Source organism: Pleurodeles waltl, chromosome 1_1 (assembly GCF_031143425.1).
Source record: "Pleurodeles waltl isolate 20211129_DDA chromosome 1_1, aPleWal1.hap1.20221129, whole genome shotgun sequence".
Taxonomy (NCBI): Eukaryota; Metazoa; Chordata; class Amphibia; order Caudata; family Salamandridae; genus Pleurodeles; species Pleurodeles waltl.
In genome coordinates this window covers 908398444-908420427 of record NC_090436.1, presented here as the reverse complement: position 1 = coordinate 908420427, position 21984 = coordinate 908398444, and the positions used below count along the sequence as shown (strand labels likewise).

Below are 21984 nucleotides of genomic sequence, written 5' to 3'. Positions count from 1 at the left end.
GGGGGGTCAGGGGGTTGGGACACTAGCTCCATGTTTTATAGGGGTATCATCTCCTTCGACAATGGCAGATGACCTGAAACTAGTTTCCCTCAATGTTCAGGGCCTGAAAACTCCTGTTAAACACCATTCAATTTTAAAATGGATCAACAACAAAGACTCTGAGATGGCCTTATTAGAGGAGACAAATCTACTGCACTGTGATGCGAGTAGACTAATATCTTACTGGATTCCAGGTACAATGTCCATCACACACTACTGACAAAAAAGTGGACTAGCTATATTGTTGTGGAAAGATCTACTATTCAGATTAGAAGCAGTGACTGGGAAATCAACAGTGGAGGATGGTAGAATTCTGAGGTAAATTTCAGGACCAGGGCAACACTATGATCTACGTTTATGGGCCAAATGACAGAAGAAGATAGCTTTCTTCCAAGCTATTCTCCAAAATGGAGAGCTTAACAATGGGTTACCTGGTAGGGGGTAGAAGCTTTAACACAGAACTTGACCAGTTAGTTGATTGGTGTAGGTTGCAACATAGTGAATGAGACTGAAGTCCTAGGACACCCTACATGGAAACTAGAGGGACTGTTTATTTAAGTTTAGAGTCCATAAGAGGTATTCCAGGATTGATTTCTTTCTGAGTAACAGACACATGTGTGATACTGTGTTATACACAACAACACACCCAAGAGTGCTATCTGACCACTCTTCAGTGACCCTGATATTGGGGCTCCTGACTCAAAAACCTTGAGACCCCAGGACGTGATGCCTTTAACGAAGTAGTATTCAGAGAAATTGCCTTTAGGAACAAGAGAGCCAAATCCCTGAGTCATTAGTTTGAAGGGACTGACCCAGAGGAGTTTTATCTGGGAACGTTATAGGACGCAGATAAGGTGGTGTAATGGGGCAAACTAATTTCTCATGTCTTGTGAACCTAGAAGTATGAGCTGGATTGTCGGGCTCTCTTCCTAGACAAGCAATACAAACTGAACACATGCTCTAGAACACACATGCGGCCCTAATTAAATCAAGAGGGGAACTATAACACATTCTGATAGGTGAAACCACTAGAAAGAATCTGCACACAGCCCAAAAATCTACACTAAGGGGGTAGACTGATAGGCTTTTGACCTATAAGTTGCAAATGCCCAAACCTGCAAATATATTCACACAACCAGCAACACTGACAGAACCAAGTTTCACTTGACATGTGAATTAAACAATCCATGATTACTACTCCACTTGCTATCAGGACAAGAGATGAACATTTCGTGCCCGGATACATATTTTGAGAGCTATTCGCCCCCAGAATGATCCCGGAAAATGGCCCTCGAGCTGAAAAAGCCAACCTCATCGCTTTCAGAGGTGAATCCGGCAATTCAGGGTATACTTAAAAACAAGGCTTCAGGACCAGAAGGGTCATCAAAGATATTTCTATAAAACATTCCAAGATATTTTTCGCCAACCAAACTAAAGGGGAGAGGTGGAGAGGCTTCCAGAAACCATGAGGAAGTCAACCATCAGTCAAACGTTACGGTCATTCTTAAGCCTTATAAAAATAACAATTCATACCACCCCATTGCTCTCCTCAACGTCGATGTGAACATTTTCACCAAGATCCTGGTCACTAGACTTTATCAAGTTTGACCAGCGCTGATGTCTGAGTTGCAGGTGTGGATTGTGCATGGTGAGAACACCTGGCTGACAATAAATCTGATCCAGCTGGAAAAGAGTGAAAAAACACTGTTGGTCCTTCCCTCGCTCTACATGGAAAAGGTCTTCAAAAGGGTAGACTGAGGCTTTATTAAGGTTCTGTCTACAACATTTTTAGGACTTATTATAACATCCTACATCTTAGACAATTTCAAGCAGCCAAGTGGACGTATCCAGATCAATGGCAAACTATGATAGTAAATCTCACTGTCATGGGACACGAAACAAAGGTGTGTTTTGTAGCCTCTTGCCTTTGCCCTTGTTATGGAGCTGCTGGCACAAAGAATAAATGGAATACAGTCAATTGAGGATTTCACAACTGGGGCTGGTACAGCTGAGATAGTTCTCTTTGCAGACAACATTTTATGCTCTCTAGCAGACTCCTATCTCAGTGCTAGCAATGGTTGCAGAAACAAAATGTTTTCCAAGTTGTCAAGATTCAAGACAAACTTTTCGAAATCATAAGGGATAGTGTTGTCAACCCTACCCACACTGCACGCCTTTATTAGTGGACGGCTTCAAATATATTGAGGGCCCGTTGAAATATTTAGTAATCCAGATACTCAACCACTGATCAGCTCTATATGTGTATAATGTTCTGTCACTGCTGGACACACTTTTAAAAGGCTTTTAGAGATGAGGCAATGTGGATATGTCTTTCTTTACCCACATCACTAGCGTCAAAATGAACTTCTACCCTGCTTGCTGTATGTGGTATAAACCCTCCCTCTCAGAATTTCCATACATACACTTAAGGATATGCAATTCTTGCCTCAAGATTGAGCGGCAAAATAAAAACCCCAGCGTAGCACACCCTACCCTCTTTAAGAAACTATCTGAAGGTGGTTTAGCATTCCAAGATAAAATGCCTTATTTCGTGATGGCGTAACTTCGAATGGCACTGGGTGGGGTCTGACAAGATAAAATCGTGGTTAACTGTTGAGGAGTCGGCCTCCCAAGTTCCCCTCCATTTGCTATGACTGGCCATGCACTCCAGACCTAAAGCTTAAGATCTCTTATATTCAATAGAAGCACTTCTAAGTCATTGACCCAGCTTGGTTAGATGAACTAAAGCAAACACCAACCCATCTCCCATGAGTCTTCTCACCCATAATCAAAGTACTGGAAGGGCAACCCTCCAATAGGAGGTAAGTAATACACTAAATATATACACTAGCGGTCAGAAACAGGCATAGAAAAGGTTAGAAAATAGTGCAAATAGCAATAACCAATAGTGACCCTAGGGGGAGCCCAAACCATATACAAAAAAAATGGAATGTGAACACAGGACTCCCACACCTAGGTAAGTGCAATGTATAAAGGGGAGCTGGGAGTACTGGAAGCCTACAGAGTTAAGTAACACCGTACCCCCCCCACATCCAGGAACACAGGAGTAAATCACTGGATTTTCCCCAAAACACCCAAAAGAAAGGAAGAGAAGAAAAGGAGACACCCAGACAAGACTGCAAGAAACCAGCAGTGGATTCCTGGAGAAGAAGACTTGTGGAGAAAGGGGGCCAAGTCAAAAAGTGTCAGTGGAGTCCAGGAGGAGTAGGAGATACTAGCCACCCAGCTGTACTTGAAGGAGTTGTTCGACGGTGTGGAAAAACAAGTCAACACTACAGCCCTGGAGCCTGAGAAGAGTTCCTGATGGATGCAGAAGATGTCCTACTCTGGAGTGAAGATTGCAGACGGGTGTTGGTGCAGGAATTCCACCAACAAGCCTTGGCAAAGGCAAATTCATGGTTAGTGGAAAAGTGGTGCTCCCAGTTACCAGCAAGGCCCAGGAGGACTCAACCCAGGAGGGTTGTCAGAGGGAACCCTCAGCGACAGAGAGAGCCCGCAGAAGCAGCACTCACAGGAGTCCCACAGGACTGGGACACAAAAGTTGCAGAAGGAAACCCTGCAGCACTACAGAAAGAGATCCCACGCTGCAGGAGAACCACACAGAGGGCTGGGCGTCGCAGGAAGGAGTGCTGGGGACTGGAGCTACAAGATGCCTTAAGATCCCTGGGAGGAGATGCAAACAAGCCTTGGCAGCTGCAAGAGATGCAGTGCACGGGGGTACTGTCCTGCGTGGGAAGGCAAAAGCGTACCTCCACCAAAGTTGGAAAGCTCGCAGAGAGGACCAAGAGGGCTACTCCAGACCACCACCCGTGATTCCACGCAGCCAGTCATCATTGCAGCAAGTGCCTGTGGATGCAGGGGAGTGACTCCTTCACTCCAAGGAAGATTCCCCCTTCTTTTTGTGCAGGCTGAAGAGTTGCTGTCTTCTAAGGATGCACACCCGGAAAATGTTGCAAAGCTGGCAGGAGCCATGGAAATAAAGTTGCAGAAGAGTCTTCTTCATGGATTGCAGCGTTGTCGGTTTCTGGAGGGTCCAGTCGCAGTTCCAGTGGCCAGAAGTCGAATTGGAGGTTGCAGTGAAATCCTGCTGGAGTCTTGCAAGCGAAATCTGAGGGTCCACCCAAGAGAGAGACCCTAAATAGCCCTGAAAGGGGGATTGGTCACCTAGCCAGGTAATCACCTAGCAGGAGGGGGCTCTGACGGCACCTGCATGGCCTGGCCACTCAGATGTTCCCAGAGTCCCTGCCAACCTTGGAAACAAGACAGCAGAATCCAGGGACCCTCTGCAGGAGCTCCGTGCACTACCCCGGGGGTGGTGGTGGACAGGGGAGGGGTCACTCCCCTTGCCATTGTCCAGTTTCGCACCAGTGCAGGGACTGGGGGTCCCTGAACCGGTGTGGACTGGTTTATACATGGAGAACACCAAATGTGCCCTTCAAAGCATAGCAGTGGCTTGGGAAGGCTACTGCTAGTGCAGGAGTGCCCTCACACACAGGCACGTGCACCCTGCCCTGTGGGCTGAGCAGGCCTACAGTAGTGGTGACTTGCAGTGACCTGTAGTGAGAAAGGGTGCATGCACCCGTTTCACGCAGACTTCAATGACCGGCCTGCAGAACTCTTTGCATGGGCTCTCTATGAGTGGCAGAATAACTACTGCAGCCCATAGGGATCCCCTGGTACCCAATGCCCTGGGTACCTAGGTACAATATACTAGCGACTTACATGGGGGGACCAGTGTAGGAGGCTGGCCTGGCTTGTAGTGGGTACCAGAGGTACTTACACCTTGTGCCAGGTCCAGTTATCCCTTATTAGTGTAGAAGAGGTGTTTCTAGCAGCTTAGGCTGATATAAGGTAGCTATGGCAAAGCAGCTTAGGCTGAACTAGGAGACATGTAAAGCTCCTACTATACCACTGGTGTCATATGCACAATATCATAAGAAAACACAATACACAGAATTACTAAAAATAAAGGTACTTAATTTTTATGACAATATGCCAAAAGTATATCAGTGAGTACCCTCAGTATGAGGATAAGTTATATACACAAGATATATGTACACAAACCAAAATTATGCAGGTAATAGCAAGAAAAGTAATGCAAGCAGTGTAAAGTTACAATAGATTGCAATAGGAGCACATAGGTATAGGGGCAACACAAACCATATACTCCAAAAGTGGAATGCGAATCACGAATGGACCCCAAACCTATGTGAGCTTGTAGAGGGTCGCTGGGACTGTAAGAAAACAGTGAGGGTTAGAAAAATAGCCCACCCCAAGACCCTGAAAGGTAGGTGTAAAGTGCACCTACTACCCCCAGAGAGCACAGAAGTCGTGATAGGGGGATTCTGCAGGAAGAACAAACACCAGCAATGCAACAACAGTGGATTTCCGGACCTGAGTACCTGTAAGACAAGGGGACCAAGTCCAATAGTCGCGACATGGTCGAGAGTGGGCAGGAGCCCAGGAAATACCAGCTGAGGGTCTAAGGAAGCTGCCACCTGTTGGAAGAAGCTTGGAGTTCTGCAAGAAAGAAGAGGATTAGGAACTTCCCCTTTGGAGGATGGATGTCCCACGTCACGATGAAGCTTGCAGAGGTGTTCCCACGCAGAAAGACCGCAAACAAGCCTTGCTAGCTGCAAGGGTCGCGGTTAGGGTTTTTGGGTGCTGCTGTGGCCCAGGAGGGACCAGGATGTCGCCACTTGGATGAGGAGACAGAGGGGGCGCCCAGCAAGTCAGGGAGCCCTCAAAGAAGCAGGCAGCACCCGCAGAAGTACCTGAACAGGCACTTGGAAGAAGAGTGAACCAGAGTCCACCCGAAGTCACAAACGGGAGTCCCACGACGCCGGAGGACAACTTAGAAGGTTGTGCACTGCAGGTTAGAGTGTCGGGGACCCAGGCTTGGCTGTGCACGAAGGAAATCCTGGAAGAGTGCACAGGAGCCGGAGCAGCTGCAAATCACACGGTACCCAGCAATGCAGTCTAGCGTGGGGAGGCAAGGACTTACCTCCACCAAACTTGGACTGAAGAGTCACTGGACTGGGGGAGTCACTTGGACAGAGTTGCTGAGTTCCAGGGACCACGCTCGACGTGCTGAGAGGGGACCCAGAGGACCAGTGATGCAGTCTTTTGGTGCCTGCGGTTGCAGGGGGAAGATTCTGTCGACCCACAGGAGATTTCTTCAGAGCTCCTGGTGCAGAGAGGAGGCAGGCTACCCCCAGAGCATGCACCACCTGGAAACAGTTGAGAATGCCGGCAGGATGAAGCGATACAAGGTTGCTAGTAGTCGTCTTGCTACTTTGTTGCAGTTTTGCAGGCGTCCTGAGCAGTCAGCGGTCGATCCTTTGGCAGAAGGTGAAGAGGGAGATGCAGAGGAACTCTGATGAGCTCTTGCATTCGTTATCTGAAGAATTCCCCAAAGCAGAGACCCTAAATAGACAAAAAAGGAGGTTTGGCTACCTAGGAAGGAGGATTGGCTACCAAGAGAGGTAAGAGCCTATCAGAAGGATCCTCTGACGTCACCTGCTGGCACTGGCCACTCAGAGCAGTCCAGTGTGCCACAGACACCTCTGTTTCCAAGATGGCAGAGATCTGGGACTCACTGGAGGAGCTCTGGGCACCTTCCCCTGGGAGGTGCAGGTCAGGGGAGTGGTCACTCCCCTTTCCTTTGTCCAGTTTCGCGCTAGAGCAGGGCTGGGGGATCCCTGAATCGGTGTAGACTGGCTTATGCAGGGATGGGCACCATCTGTGCCCATCAAAGCATTTCCAGAGGCTGGGGAGGCTACTCCTCCCCAGCCCTCACACCTATTTCCAAAGGGAGAGGGTGTTACACCCTCTCTCAGACTAAGTCCTTTGTTCTGCCTTCCTGGGCCAGGGCTGCCTGGACCCCAGGATGTTAGAAACCTGTCTGAGGGGTTGGCAGCAGCAGCAGCTGCAGTGGAGACCCCGGAAAGGCAGTTTGGCAGTACCCGGGTTCTGTGCTAGAGACCCGGGGGATCATGGAATTGTCCCCCCAATGCCAGAATGGCATTGGGATGACAATTCCATGATCTTAGACATGTTACATGGCTATGTTCGGAGTTACCATTGTGACGCTGTACATAGGTAGTGACCTAGGTACAGTGCACGCGTGTAATGGTGTCCCCGCACTCACAAAGTCCGGGGAATTTGCACTGAACGATGTGGGAGCGCCTTGGCTAGTGCCAGGGTGCCCACACACTAAGTAACTTTGCACCCAACCTTCACTAGGTGAAGGTTAGACATATAGGTGACTTATAAGTTACTTAAGTGTAGTGGTGAATGGCTGTGAAATAACGTGGACATTATTTCACTCAGGCTGCACTGGCAGGCCTGTGTAAGAATTGTCAGAGCTCCCTATGGGTGGCAAAAGAAATGCTGCAGCCCATAGGGATCTCCTGGAACCCCAATACCCTGGGTACCTCGGTACCATATACTAGGGAATTATATGGGTGTACCAGTATGCCAATGTGAATTGGTAAATTTAGTCACTAGCCTGTTAGTGACAAATTTGGAAAGCAGAGAGCGCATAACCACTGAGGTTCTGGTTAGCAGAGCCTCAGTGAGACAGTTAGGCATCACACAGGGAACACATATAGGTCACAAACTTATGAGCACTGGGGTACTGGCTAGCAGGGTCCCAGTGCCACATAACAAACATACTGACAACATAGGGTCTTCACTATGAGCACTGGGCCCTGGCTAGCGGGATCCCAGTGAGACAGTGAAAACACCCTGACATATACTCATAAACAGGCCAAAAGTGGGGGTAACAAGGCTAGAAAGAGGCTACTTTCTCACAACCAGTATGCCAATTGTGGGGAGAAAAAGGTACAGTTACTAAGTTAGAAGGGAAAGAAGGGGTCCTGGTTAGCAGGATCCTAGTGAACACAGTCAAACACACTGACAACAGGCAGAAATTGGGGGTAAGCATGCCAAGAAAGAGAGCACTTTCCTACTTGGGGTTTCCTAATAATCTAAATTTTTCACTTGCATAGAGTGCTTAATTTTAGGCTGTAGTTGCCAGAGGAGGCCACTGGCTCTCATTTTTGAGGAAATTTACTTATTTTTCTGCATCAGACATTTACTGAAAGCAAGAGAGCAAAACAACAAACAAAATGTAAAGACACAGAAAGATAAAGACGGGAAACCTGTAATAAAAGGAGAAAGCAGAAACTTGCAAGAGTGGGATGAAGGGCCAAGGAAGTGCACGGCAGCAGATTAAAGAGACATGAGGTGGAATAAAGACTATATAGCTTTAGTACTCGCCACCTCTAAATTTAATTGTGCTCACCACAGGCTTGTGAGCAGGTATTTGGGCACCAGCACTCACTCTTTTACTGATTAAGCACTGGGCACATAATTATTTTTCTATTATTTTTGCTGCAGAAAACCATATAGTCCACTATTTCTTATTCTTTCCATTTGGAAAAAAGCACCTGTTTCAAACCAACTACCCCTAAAATAAATATGTACACCATACATAACTTGTAACTTCTTTTATACAATTCTATATTGACATCTTGGGATTCTGGTAACATTTATTAACTATTCAGCTTTGTAGTTTATGATGTCACTAGAACCTTTCAACTGCAAGATTAAACCGTATTACATCTTTACCCTGTATGCATCATATATATATATATATATATATATATATATATATATATATATATATATATATATATACACACACACACACTCACACACACACACACACACACACACAGAAAATGTCCCTTACCCAGTGTACATCTGTTCGTGGCATGTAGTGCTGCAGATTCACATGCTGTGCATATCTCACAATCTAGTGTTAGGCTTGGAGTGTTATAAGTTGTTTTTCTTCTAAGAAGTCTTTTTTCGAGTCACAGTATCAAGTGACTCCTCCTCTCAGTGATAGTGCGCATGGGCATCGACTACTTTGTTAGATTGTTTTCCCAAAGAGGGTGAAGTAAGGAGCAAAGAATTGTGTATGTACAACTATAGTTTTAAAAAGTAAATAAGATGTCCATGCAAATGTATATACATATGTACAAATAGGTACTACGAAGACTACAGGCCCCCGGGGAGGAGGGAGGGCGCATGTGAACCTGCAGCACTACATAGCCACGAACAGATGTACACTGGGTAAGTGACATTTTCCGTTCAATGGCATGTGTAGCTGCACAGACTAAAAAGCAGTTCTCTTCCCAAGTAGGCGCTGGTTGGTCAGTAGGCGCTGAAGCAGTTTGAAATAGTGTTTTTAGCACCTCTTCTCCAACATTGGCTTGTTGCCTAGATAACACATACACACAGTAATGCTTGGTCAATGTATGTGGTGTGGACCATGTGGCTGCTTTGCATATATCTGCCATTGGTATATTTCCTAAGAATGCCATGGAGGCACCTTTTTCCTAGTGAAATGTGCTTTTATGGTTAATAATGGCTGCCTTTTAGCTTTGAGGTAGCATGTTTGAAATACATTTTACAATCCATCTAGCTAATCCTTGTTTTGAAATGGGATTACCTTTATGAGGTTGTTGGAATGCAACAAAAAGTTGTTTAGTTTTCCTGAAGTCCTTTGTTCTGTCTGCAGAATACAATAGAGCTCTTTTAACATCAAGAGTGTGGAGAGCTCTTTCAGCAGTCGAGTCTGGCTGTGGAAAGAAGACTGGCAATTCCACAGACTGATTAATGTGAAAAGATTAAACAACTTTAGGCAAATATTTTGGATTTGTCCTAAGTACTACTTTGTGTTTGTGTACTTGGAAGAAAGGTTCTTCTAGAGTAAATGCCTGAATTTCACTTACTCTTCTCAAGGAAGTAATTGCTACCAAGCAAGCAACCTTCCATGTTAGAAATTGAATAGCGCAAGAGTGCATGGGTTCGAATGGGGGACCCATAAGTCTTGTGAGTACAGCATTAAGATTCCATGCAGGAGCTGGTGGAACTCTAGGTGGAATAATGCGTTTAAGCCCTTCCATAAATGCTTTTATGACAGGAACTCTAAACAGAGAGGTATGTTGTCTGTTTTGTAGGTAGGCTGATATGGCTGTTAGATTAATTTCAATAGAGGAATAGGCAGGATTTGCTTTTTGTAAAAAAAAGCAAATAACACAATATCCTGTTCCGATGCTTTTAATGGATCTATATTTTTATGGCTGACAGTAGTATACAAACTGTTTCCATTTATTTGCATAGCACTGTCTGGTTGTTGGTTTACGTGCTTGTTTTAGAACATCCATATATTCTAATGGAAGCTGTAGGTATCCAAATTCTATGACCTCCGGAGCCAAATCGCCAAGTTGAGCACACTGGGATTGGGATGCCTGATTTGACCGCTGTTCTGAGTTAACAGGTCTGGTCTATTTGGAAGCTTGTGATGTAACACTACTGACAGGTCTATCAGTGTTGTGTACCAGTGTTGACGTGCCCACACGGGAGCTATGAGTATCATGGTGAGGGAAGTGTGACGCATTTTGTTGAGCAGAAACTGAATTAACGGGAGAGGGGGAAAAGAGTAAGAAAATATACCTGACCAGTTGATCCATGGAGCATTGCCCTTCACTGAAGGTGTGGTTCTCTGGATGCAAAGTTTTGGCATTTTGCTTTAATGTTTGTTGTGAAAAGGTCTATGTACAGTGTTCCCCACATTTGAAAGTAATATTGAATTACTTGTGGGTGAATCTCCCATTCATGTATTTGTTCCTGCGTCCTGCTTATAAGGTCCGCTAGCTGGTTGTGAATCCCTGGGATGTATTCAGCTAGCAGGTGAAAGTGATTGTGAATTGCCCATTTCCATATTGTTTGAGCTAGAAGGGACAACTGGGATGAGTGTGCCCCCCCACCCCCCTTGTTTTTTCAGATAATACACTGTTGTCATGTTGTCTGTTCTTATTAAGACTATTTTTTGTATAATCTGTGGTTGAAATGCCTTGATGGCTAAGAAGACCACTAATAATTCCAAGTGGTTTATATGATAAGTTTTTTGTATTGATTCCCATTCGCTTTGTATCGTTAGATTGTTGAGATGGGCTCCCCAACCTGTCATTGATGCATCTGTTGTGATTATGGTCTGTGGCACAGGGTCTTGAAATAGCCACACCTTGGTTAAGTTGCTGTGATTCCACCATTGCATAGATTTGTAAGTTTGGCGGTCTAACAACACCAGATCCTGTAGCCGACCCTGTGCCTGAGACCATTGATGCGAGAGACACTGTTGCAGTGGTCTCATGTTTAGCCGCGCATTTGGTACTATGGCTATGCATGATGCCATCACTCCCAATAGTTTCATGACAGCTCTTACTGTGTAAGTTTGACTGACCTGCATTTGTGATATGAGGTAGTGAAAGGCTTGTATCCGTTGTGGATTTGGGTAGGCTAATGCTGATTGAGTATTCAGAATTGCACCTAGATAAGTTTGAATTCATGCTGGCTGAAAATGAGACTTCTGGAAACTGATTGTAACCTCTAATGTGTGTAAGTTATCTATTGTGTAATGTATGTGTGTTTTTTGCATTTTAGAATGGTACTGTATTTCATTAATCAATCATCTAGATAAGGGAAGACATGTATGTGCTGTCTTCTGAGGTATGCCACTACTACAGCTAGACATTTTGTGAACACTCTTGCTGCTGTTTCTCTAAAGGGTAGTTGCTTGAATTGGTAATGCTTGTCTGAGATTACGAACCTTAAATACTTGCGGTGAGCTGGATGTATGGGAATGTGGAAGTAAGCGTCTTTTAGATCTAACGCTGTAATTTAATCTTATTTTTGTAGTAGAGGAATGACATCCTGTAGAGTGACCTTGTATAAATGGTCTGACAGGATATATAGATTTAGAGGTCTGAGATGAAAATGGGTCTGAGAGAACTATACGTTTTTGGCATAAGGAAGTATAGGGAGTATACACCTATCCCTTGCTGTGAGATGGGAACTATTTCTATTGCCTCCTTGAGCAATAGAGATTGTACCTCTTGTTTTAGAAGAATAGTGTGTTCTGGAGAGAGTCTGTGAGAACGAGGTGGAATATTTGGTGGAGCGGAGATGATCTCTAGGCTATAACCATTGCGGATAATTGAGACTACCCATTGATCTGTGGTGATGTTTTGCCAGAGAGAATGGAATTGTTGCAGTCTTCTTCCCACAGGAGACATATGGGATTGTGGGATGTTTAGGAAGTTATTTTTTAGTGGGTGTGGAAGCACCCTTTGAGGTTGCAAATTTTCCTCTGGCTCTGAAATGTTTTCCTCTGTAAGAGCCTCTAAATGACCCCCTTGGGTAGTACTGCTGTCCTTGCTTTGGATGGGAGGTGGAAGACTCTGAAGTCTGGGTTTTAAAATCTCTCATAAATTGCGGTTTCCGAAAGGAACCCCAAAATGGTACGGTATAAAGGGCTCCCATTGCTTTTGTTATCTCAGAGTCTTTCTTGAGTTTCTCTATTGTTGTGTCCACCTCTGGTCCAAAGAGTTGCTGTTTGTTAAACGGCATATTAAGGACTGCCTGTTGTATCTCCAGTTTAAAACATGAGGACCTCAACCATGCATGTCATCTAATTGTGATGCTGCGTCAGCTGCATCTAGAGCAGACCTAATCTGATTTTTTGTTATGGCTTGACCCTCTTACACAAATTGCTGCACCCGCTTTTGGTGTTCTTTTGGTAGGTATTGCAAGAATTCTTGCATCTCATCCCAATGTGCTGTCATACCTTGCTAACAGGGCTTGGGAAATGGCAATACGCAAGTGATTGTGTTGCCACCCTTTTCCCCGCAGCATCAAATTTTCTGCTTTCTTTGTCAGGAGGGTGGGGTATACCCAGAAGACTGACTATTGGCACGCTTCCGGGCTTCACTGACCACAATAGGATCTGGTGGTAACTGTTGTGTGATGTAAATTGGGTCTGTCGGTACAGGCTTATATTTTTTGTCAATCCTCAGTGTTAGAACCCTAGCTTTAACTGGTTCTGTAAATATTTCTTCTGCATGCCTAATCATACCAGGAATCATTGGTAAACACTGGTATTGCTTATGAGTTGAGGACAGTGTATTAAAAAGTAAATCCTCTTCTAAAGGTTCTGCATGTATTTTTACTCCGCGGTATGCAGCTGCCCTGGATATTACTTGGTTATAAGCTGTGCTATCCTCTGGTCGGGACAGTCTAGTAGGGTAGAGATCCGGATCATCAGATGGTATAGGATCCGAATCATACATGTCCCATGGGTCTGCAGGGTAACTGGAATCACCCCTTTGTTGTTCTTATGAAGAAGTGTGAGAGTGTGATGGTGAAGGTGGTGGTGGAGTGAGAGGTTGTGGTGAAAAAGAAAATTGTGGTGAAATAGGTTTCAGCTTTTCCTTATGCTTGAAAAGTTTGGCCAGTAGTGGGGCAGTATCAAGAGTCTCCTGAAATGCTAACTTTCTTTTAGTCTGTGGAGGCGGATAATAATTTTTCCAGTCTCTTTCTGGATTTGGATTCTTCTCTGCTTGCGGTCCATAACCTCTAAAATAGGTTGAATGTCCGATTCCTCAATCTGCTGTTTAGAGGTATGTTTTGCACCCTTAGAGGAATGTTCAGTCAATGTCTTGGGCCCTGTCCCCTCTGTATAGGATGATGTTTTTGTATCCAAAGTCGGGCCAAGATGTTTTGACTCCAAAGCTGTTGGCCGAGGTTTCGGCTCAGACGCAGAGCGTACTCCTTTTGGATCCGATGATGCTGGGCGTCGGCTCGGGGGTTGAGGTTTGTAATTTTTGGCTCGACCCCGACACCAAAACAGGCACGGTAACCTGTTGATGTAGTGTTTTGGCCTTTTTCGGCGCTGATCCTAAGGGTCGGTCGAGAATTAAATTTTTCTGGGTGGAACCTTGGCTTGACAGCAGTGATGCACCCAAGGCCTTGCCTGATCTTTTATAAGCTGGTTTTGGGGCAGGTGTACTCACGTACAGTGCCGCTGCTACTGGCTGTCTGTCGTCTGAACCCTGGTTGGAGCCTGGGGTCAAAATTGCCGTTTGTGGCTGCTCCTTTTCGAGGGTGTCAGTGGTAGACTCCATGTGCTTGGACACCATCTCCAGTCTTCGTGCCCTTCGATCGCGTAGTGTTTTCTTCGATCGAAAAGACCAACATGCCTCACAGCTTTCGTCTCGATGTTCCAGAGAAAGACACAGATTACAGATCAACGGCTGGTCGGTATAAAGATATTTTGCATGGCACGAGGACATAATCGGAATGGAGTCTGATCCATCAGGCTATGACGCAGTAGGCCCGAACAGGCCCAAGGAGGGGGCGAGTGCCCGAAAGGGCGATTCTTGATCCCGATGGTACTATCAGATCGAGTGCAGAAGAAACTGCATTCAAGACAATGCCAACAGTATGAGAAAGGTTTGAGAGAATATCAAGTTTCCGAATCGAAAGTCCCGAACCAGACAGCAGAAAGAAAACAATCTAACAAAGGAGTTGATGCCCATGTGCACTATCACCGAGAAGAGGAGCCACTTGATCCCGTGAGTCAAAAAAATACTTCTTCGAAGAAAAATAACTTGCAATAATCCGAGCCCAACACTAGATGGCTAGATATGCACAGCATGTGTATCTGCAGCTACACATGCCATCGAACATATATATATATGTATATATATATATATATATACATACACACACACACACACTGAAGAGGGCGATTTATGGTATGGTAATAAGATTATAATATATATTTAAAAATAACAGAAATTCATTTAAAAAACTAAACGTCATGGTAGTTAGGTGTTGAAACAAGATAAAAGTTAACGCTTAAAAAAACTCAAAACCAATTAAATTCATCAGTTAAAGTTTAGTGAACTAACTATAACTTGCACCCCTTATCATGTACTGCTTATGCTTTCACATATTACATATCTCCTGACATGTTAAATGCCAATATTGGTCATATCACTGATGACGTCTCAAATGACATCAACCTTGCTCGACCAAATACTAAGCAAACAAGGCAGACCTAAATGATATCTGGAAGGGCTTCTTATGTACTTTTTAAATGTTACATATAGCACAGTGACTCCACTGGAGTGTGTGATGTATTAGGTCTAGAGGACATGTCTGCTTATTTCTAATACTTTAAATTGAGCAGCTAATCACGTATGTGGGCTAGACTGTCAGGTTTTCTGAGGACAATAAAAGGATAATTTCCATTCTCTGAAGTACTTTAATAAACAAGGAAACTGAAATGTATCAACATGGAAAGATGACTTTTTAAGTTCCTCCTAGAAGAAGGGATAAAAGTAGCAGTCAGTTTCCATAATCCACCTATGTTTTGAACAATAGGTATTGCTCATCAGGTCTTTTACTTGAGAGTGAGTTGACTCCTGGTCTCTCCATAGAGAAGGGGTGGCTCCTCCGTTAGGGCGGAGGAGTGTCGCCCCCCTCCCAGCAGCAGAAGCTTTTGTTTATTATCCTTTCATTCTGAAAGGGGCAGGCCCATGGGGGTGACTAGCAGTGAGGCCGGCCAAACACACATGCACAGTAGGCTCTCTCCAGCCCAGCAACGCAGTTGGGCGATCCCAGCAGTATCAGGATTGGCCACAGGGCAGGCTGGGAGCCTGTGCCTGCCTGCAGCGACGGGAGCAAGAGGAGTGGCGCTGCGGCAGAGAAGGTACGTTTTTTATTTATTTTTTAATAATTAAATGTATCCTCGCCCCCACCTTGCACCGCACCCGCCCCACCTGTTTTTAGCGCTGCAAGCCACGACTGCCATAGAGTACCACACTCATAGAAGACATATAAGATATTAATGTTAGGGATGAGTTTAAATATATTGATTAGTTGCTGGAGGGATGCTGAAATATGTAGTTCTGACTTTAGACGTGATGGCACCGTAACGTATGCAGAGAAGCTTTACATGACAGCTAGTTATGATTTAAGGAGGGACTGGACTACCAGATTAGGGATGTGTGATGAAATATGATTGGGGATTATTCAACCTTTGCCCTAATGTGCATATCATTTGCTATTTTGGCTATGAAATTCACAATTATTCTGATACATGAGATCTGTAGACAAAAGGTGTCAATAAATCATACCAATACTTGCATGTACTGATTTAGGAGGTCTAGACGATGCTCTATAACAGCTGTTCCAGATAAGAGATTTTCCAACAGTATTTGACAAGTGCCTCTCACTCATTCCCCACAGAGGTATATTAATATAGGCAAGCCTGTTAGGAGTCAGACAGTTTTCCTTTCCTAGGGCTCGGGAAATCTACCATGTGTGACCTATAGAATTTGGGGGAAACACAACGGCTTTCATATAGTGAGATATGGATGTGGTGAAATACTCCCACATCATGAAAGAAGGGTGTTGTGAGATTATTGAGAAAATACTCAATATGTATTAATAAGGCCCTCTTTTAGTTTCTACTGCTGCTGTTGATTTAAGCCATGGGAGAATAGTGTTTTGTGTCCCTAGACACAAAGTCTACACATACTCCACTTACACCCACTACTTTTGTGCACCCTGCCTTCCTCACATCATGGTTCTTACATCAGCATGAGGATGAGAAGATGTGTGAAATTCATATCAGGCTCCCTACATCATGTGCTAAAACACACTGCTGGAACAAATCCAGATTTATTCTCCCTAGCCTACCACTAGTTTAGATTAAAATTGTACTTTTCATGACATTCACAATGTACTATATCGAGTATTTATTAAGTGTTTGTTTTCAGTTTGTATAGGGTGTGCTACCTTTTCAGCCTTCATGTCACCATCGGTAACATCAAGGTCGCTGCTGTCCTCCTCAGAAGAGGCACTACTAGTTTCTTCTTTTTCAAGGCGCTGTGCCTCCGAAAGAATACATACATTAGTCTTCTGGCAGGACACAGTCTGCTTTGATTCATCCTCAGTCTTGACCTCACCCTCTAGTTTTCTCCAACTAGTTTGGGTGAGCATGCATACAGACTGTTCCGCAAGACCAGAGGATGCAGCATTGCAATCTTCCATGTCATTCTCTTCCGTTTTTATTTTGTGCAGTTCGGGTGCAGTTTGCTGTTCTTCGGTTTTAATTATTTGGAGATCAGTAGATGTTCCCCTTTCTTCGGTTTTAATTGCTTCTACATCAAGAAGACTGCTGAGAATAGGTCGAGAATCAGTGTTCCCTAAAGAGAAGGAAAGCATTGTTTTGTTAATACATTTCTCCTTGTATCCATACATCACTATAATCAGGACATGCTCACTTCATGGCAAGCTGCACTGGTCTGCACAATACTATTACTTTTCCCACTTAACAGATCAAATCTTAGAGCTACCTAATTGAAACAGTTACTTAACACCGTACAGAAATTATATGTTTTTTTCACAAAAAAATAGAGGTTGTAAAATGCTATGGATTTCTGGAAGTGCAGAATTTAATGTTCAGATTACTTACCGGTAATGTCCATTACACAAGCTAATCTCTTCTGAATCATACAATGTTATGCCTTTATTGCTTCTGTTTCTTTACCCTAAAATTGCAACCAAGTCACTGTATCAAATCAAAAGATATACGTTTGCAGTTAGTAAAAAAAAAAAAAGGCCTAGAATAAATGTTTTGTGTGCCATATACTGACATGAGGCCATTTCATGGTGCTGCACTTCTGTTGCTATATGGAGCATCAGCCATGTAAGCTTCCACAAAATGAAGCATGAACACGTACCGAATCACACAATGCAGAACTAGTAACAGAAGAAAGTGGCACAAATATCGTAAATACTACATCAGGGTGATGAAGGTTCGAGTTCGGTGGCGCTCTCCAAAGAGGACTCCTGGGACAGGTTGTCTTAGACTCTGGTTTGAATTTCAATTGGCCCTTAATGTTATTGAACGTTACAACGAAGGGTAAATGAGGTGCACGTTTCTATAACCTCAGACATTAATCACGCATGAGGTTAGGCCTTTAAGTGTGATTTTGAGTGTGATTTTAAGTTGTAGTAGATGCCCAGTTTGTTTTCAGGAGTAGGTGGTCTGCAGATTTTGCACGCTATACAGAATAGATTAATTGTTATTATTCTCTGTGCTATGGGGAACCAGAGATGTATCCAGACAAACAGTTTGGCATGATCCGATTTACATAATCTGGCAACCTTTTTGGGCAACTTGCAGTTTGCGTTGTTTTGTTTTTATAGAGAAGTAACTAGAGTTACTAGATTATGCTTAACTAGCCCATTGTAATAACTACAGTTGCTCAGACATCCAGTAAGAAGTGTGAGAGTTTTTCCCCTAAGCAAGGTTGGTGTTAAAAGTCCGTTTGTGGCTGCATTAGCCAATGCTCACAGGCTCTCCATTTTGATCACTCTGGTTATAGTTTGGATTTAGGTGGTGGCCCAGGTGAAGGGAATGTGCTGGAACGGAGATATCCCAATATGACGGTGTACCGGTCTTCGGCCTACCTAGGCAACTTAAATGTTTATGCATTCACCCTTATATAAGGGGTTTGCCTGTAATAGGAGAATTCTGCAGTCTCACAGGCCATTAGCTGATCTTACTTAATGTCCACCATGGTTTCCTCAAACATGGTCCCAATCGAAACTGTTGGCCATGGCATAAACTGAACTCAATATAGTTTTGGACGATGTCAAGTCACATATCTTTCAGTACCTGCTAAGAAATGTACAATTTGAGATCAATTGGTAATTTTTATTAGATTTACACCTGTGCTGGGATCTTTCCAAACTGCGAGGTGAGATCTGCCCAGGTGCGAAGGAGGATCAGACTAGTGCATAGTGTTTAAAATATGTTACTTTTTTGAGTGGGTGAGGTTAAAAGGTTTGAAAGCGTTCTTTTAAGAAGCATGACAGTGCCTGTGATGCCTGTGCTGTGTCATTGTGTATAAGCCTATTTTAGATATGTTTGTCAATTATTTCAGCTTACAAGTGGTTGGAGGAGAGTTTTAGGAGTGGCGGATGTGAAGAGGAATGTACTCGCCAGTAGTGTGTCTATGATTTTTGGAAGAAATGTTTTGATTACCAGGCGTCATGATGCAGGACTGGTTAAACCAAAGGGAAGTAAAGTTGTTCCTCTACTTTGAAAAGGAGGTGAGTTTTTCCATTTTGAGATTCAATATTGTTTTTCAGAAAACTGTTATTTTTACATATACTAAGGAACTTTCTAGTCAACAGTGGTTCAGGTTGTACTCTTTCTTTTTAGAGCACTAGATCACTTTTGATACAATTCACTCCCAAACATTGACAGGAATATTTTGACATTTCCTTTCAAGCAATTGGGGTATGCATTTTATTAGGGGGTTTTATAGGCAGGCTTAGTTGGAATATAACAATTTACATATATGTGATTGTTTGAATCATTAGCAATAACAGTGTGGATTCGGGGCAAGGCAAAAAGGAAGGAAAGCTGTCCGCTTAAGCGAGAAGCCCCCGTCTTGTTTCTCCTTCATTGATATGTATTGCCAGCATGTGTATGGGTACAAACATGTTGGTTTATGAGAACTGGATTCAGAAAATCACAGTGACTGTTTCATGAGGTTTTGAACAGCCACTTTGTACATAATCAATTGTTCTGCAGCGCAGCCTGCGAGGAAAGATCAGAGACTCAGGTCCCCTGCCGAGATCCGAATCACAACGGCACGGACGGACGTGGCCTGAGAGGACTTGAAGCAACATTAGCACTCCTATGACTGCTACTGAGCTGGTAAGCGTGTCACCTACTAAACCCATTTACCCTGACCCAAGCCTACAAAACAGCCCTCCAACTGTGAATTCCAATTCTTCTAAGTGTTCGTCCTTACCTCTGCTTTTAAGAGAAGCCCTAAAGAGTACAGAGGTGCCACGATCCATATCAAGACAATCTCTGAGGAGCATCTCCCTGACTGCCTCCAACGGCTCCCACGATGCATTGATTGCTGGCAGGCCATCGAGGACTATTTGGACTTTCCCACACTTTACCAAGATGGCAGATGCAATGCAGATGTTGCCTAGGGCTGGAACAAAATTAGGTTAAAGCTGTCATACTAGCACGTAGGGTGACAGACTCTCCATGACCATGTCTTCTGCTTGTATTTATATCTTCCAGTGTTTATTCTACTTCACAACTGTATGCTCAATTCAACATATGTTCGGAACAATCTGTTCTCTCTCTGATTGAGGATAAATCATGACTGACTGCTCAACCACGCTATTTTAGCTGCATGAGTGAAGGCTAATTCTGCTATAATTTAAAACTTCTTGGTATATTTATCTGTTGGATATCATAAAAGGGGGAATGATACTACCACACAACCCTCCCCTAACTTTCCTGGGTATAAACGTGGTCTTATACTGAGGGATGATCTATATTTTGTGCTGAATCACTGTTTCCCTGCTCAAAATGGTGGAAAAATAACAAAGTCAGTTTTAAATGCTCTAAAGCCAAACCACCCAATCCAGACTCAATGGTTAAAAGAAGTTGGAAATCAACAAAACTTTTGACACAACTCAGACGCCCCGGACTTTCCTCAAAGTACCACAGTGAATATAGACATTATGCATCAGGATACTGCCTCCCTAAGCTCATATCTTAAAGTAATGTCTGATAGGATTTCACATGCTTAATCAAGGAAAAGCTGCTTAGAGGATGTCACTACCAAAATGAAGAGGGATACAGTCATCTCCATAGTTTGCTCCAAGAGCATTCATAAATAATTAGCTGAATGGGAGGACAAAAACAGGAAAGGGAACATATACACCTCCGGCATCCCAGAAGGAGCAGAGGACCAAGTAGGGTCTTGCATCACTTTCTTAAAAAAACTGGAGCCTGAATCAAATGGGCATAACTTCAAACCACAGGTCTTAACTAGCCAGAGTCCATCAAGTGTTGACGTTTCCTCTCATCAGCATTTACGTAACCTAATCCAATTAAGTGAAAACCGCTGTGTTATCAACATGTTGATCTGATATTGGACTATATGTGCAAGCACAAATTATTTTCATGATGTAGGAAGTTGGCTCTGTATGCACTATTTCAAAGTAAGGAATAGTATGCACAGAGTCCAAGGGTTCCCCTTAGAGGTAAGATAGTGGCAAAAAGAGATAATACTAATGCTCTATTTTGTGGTAGTGTGGTCGAGCAGTAGGCTTATCCAAGGAGTAGTGTTAAGCATTTGTTGTACATACACATAGACAATAAATGAGGTACACACACTCAGAGACAAATCCAGCCAATAGGTTTTTATATAGAAAAATATCTTTTCTTAGTTTATTTTGAGAACCACAGGTTCAAATTCTACATGTAATATCTCATTCGAACGGTATTGCAGGTAAGTACTTTAGGAACTTCAAATCATAAGAATTGCATGTATACTTTACAAGTTATTGACAAATAGCTGTTTTAAAAGTGGACACTTAGTGCAATTTTCACAGTTCCTGGGGGAGGTAAGTTTTTGTTAGTTTTACCAGGTAAGTAAGACACTTACAGGGCTTAGTTCTTGGTCCAAGGTAGCCCACCGTTGGGGGTTCAGAGCAACCCCAAAGTCACCACACCAGCAGCTCAGGGCCGGTCAGGTGCAGAGTTCAAAGTGGTGCCCAAAACACATAGGCTAGAATGGAGAGAAGGGGGTGCCCCGGTTCCGGTCTGCTTGCAGGTAAGTACCCGCGTCTTCGGAGGGCAGACCAGGGGGGTTTTGTAGGGCACCGGGGGGGACACAAGCCCACACAGAAATTTCACCCTCAGCGGCGCGGGGGCGGCCGGGTGCAGTGTAGAAACAAGCGTCGGGTTCGCAATGTTAGTCTATGAGAGATCTCGGGATCTCTTCAGCGCTGCAGGCAGGCAAGGGGGGGATTCCTCGGGGAAACCTCCACTTGGGCAAGGGAGAGGGACTCCTGGGGGTCACTTCTCCAGTGAAAGTCCGGTCCTTCAGGTCCTGGGGGCTGCGGGTGCAGGGTCTCTCCCAGGCGTCGGGACTTTAGGTTCAAAGAGTCGCG

The 21984-nt window shown here is 44.1% G+C and overlaps 1 protein-coding gene across 2 annotated transcripts in view; it reads right to left on the bottom strand.

The window, feature by feature from the left end:
* Window positions 1–21984, bottom strand: part of KDM4C (lysine demethylase 4C) — a 1395856-nt gene that overhangs the window by 656678 nt on the left and 717194 nt on the right. For both annotated transcript variants that reach the window (XM_069230128.1, XM_069230129.1), the window contains exon 11: window positions 16780–17189. In XM_069230128.1, coding sequence (XP_069086229.1) covers window positions 16780–17189 — 410 coding nt within the window. The remainder of the gene's footprint in view (window positions 1–16779; window positions 17190–21984) is intronic.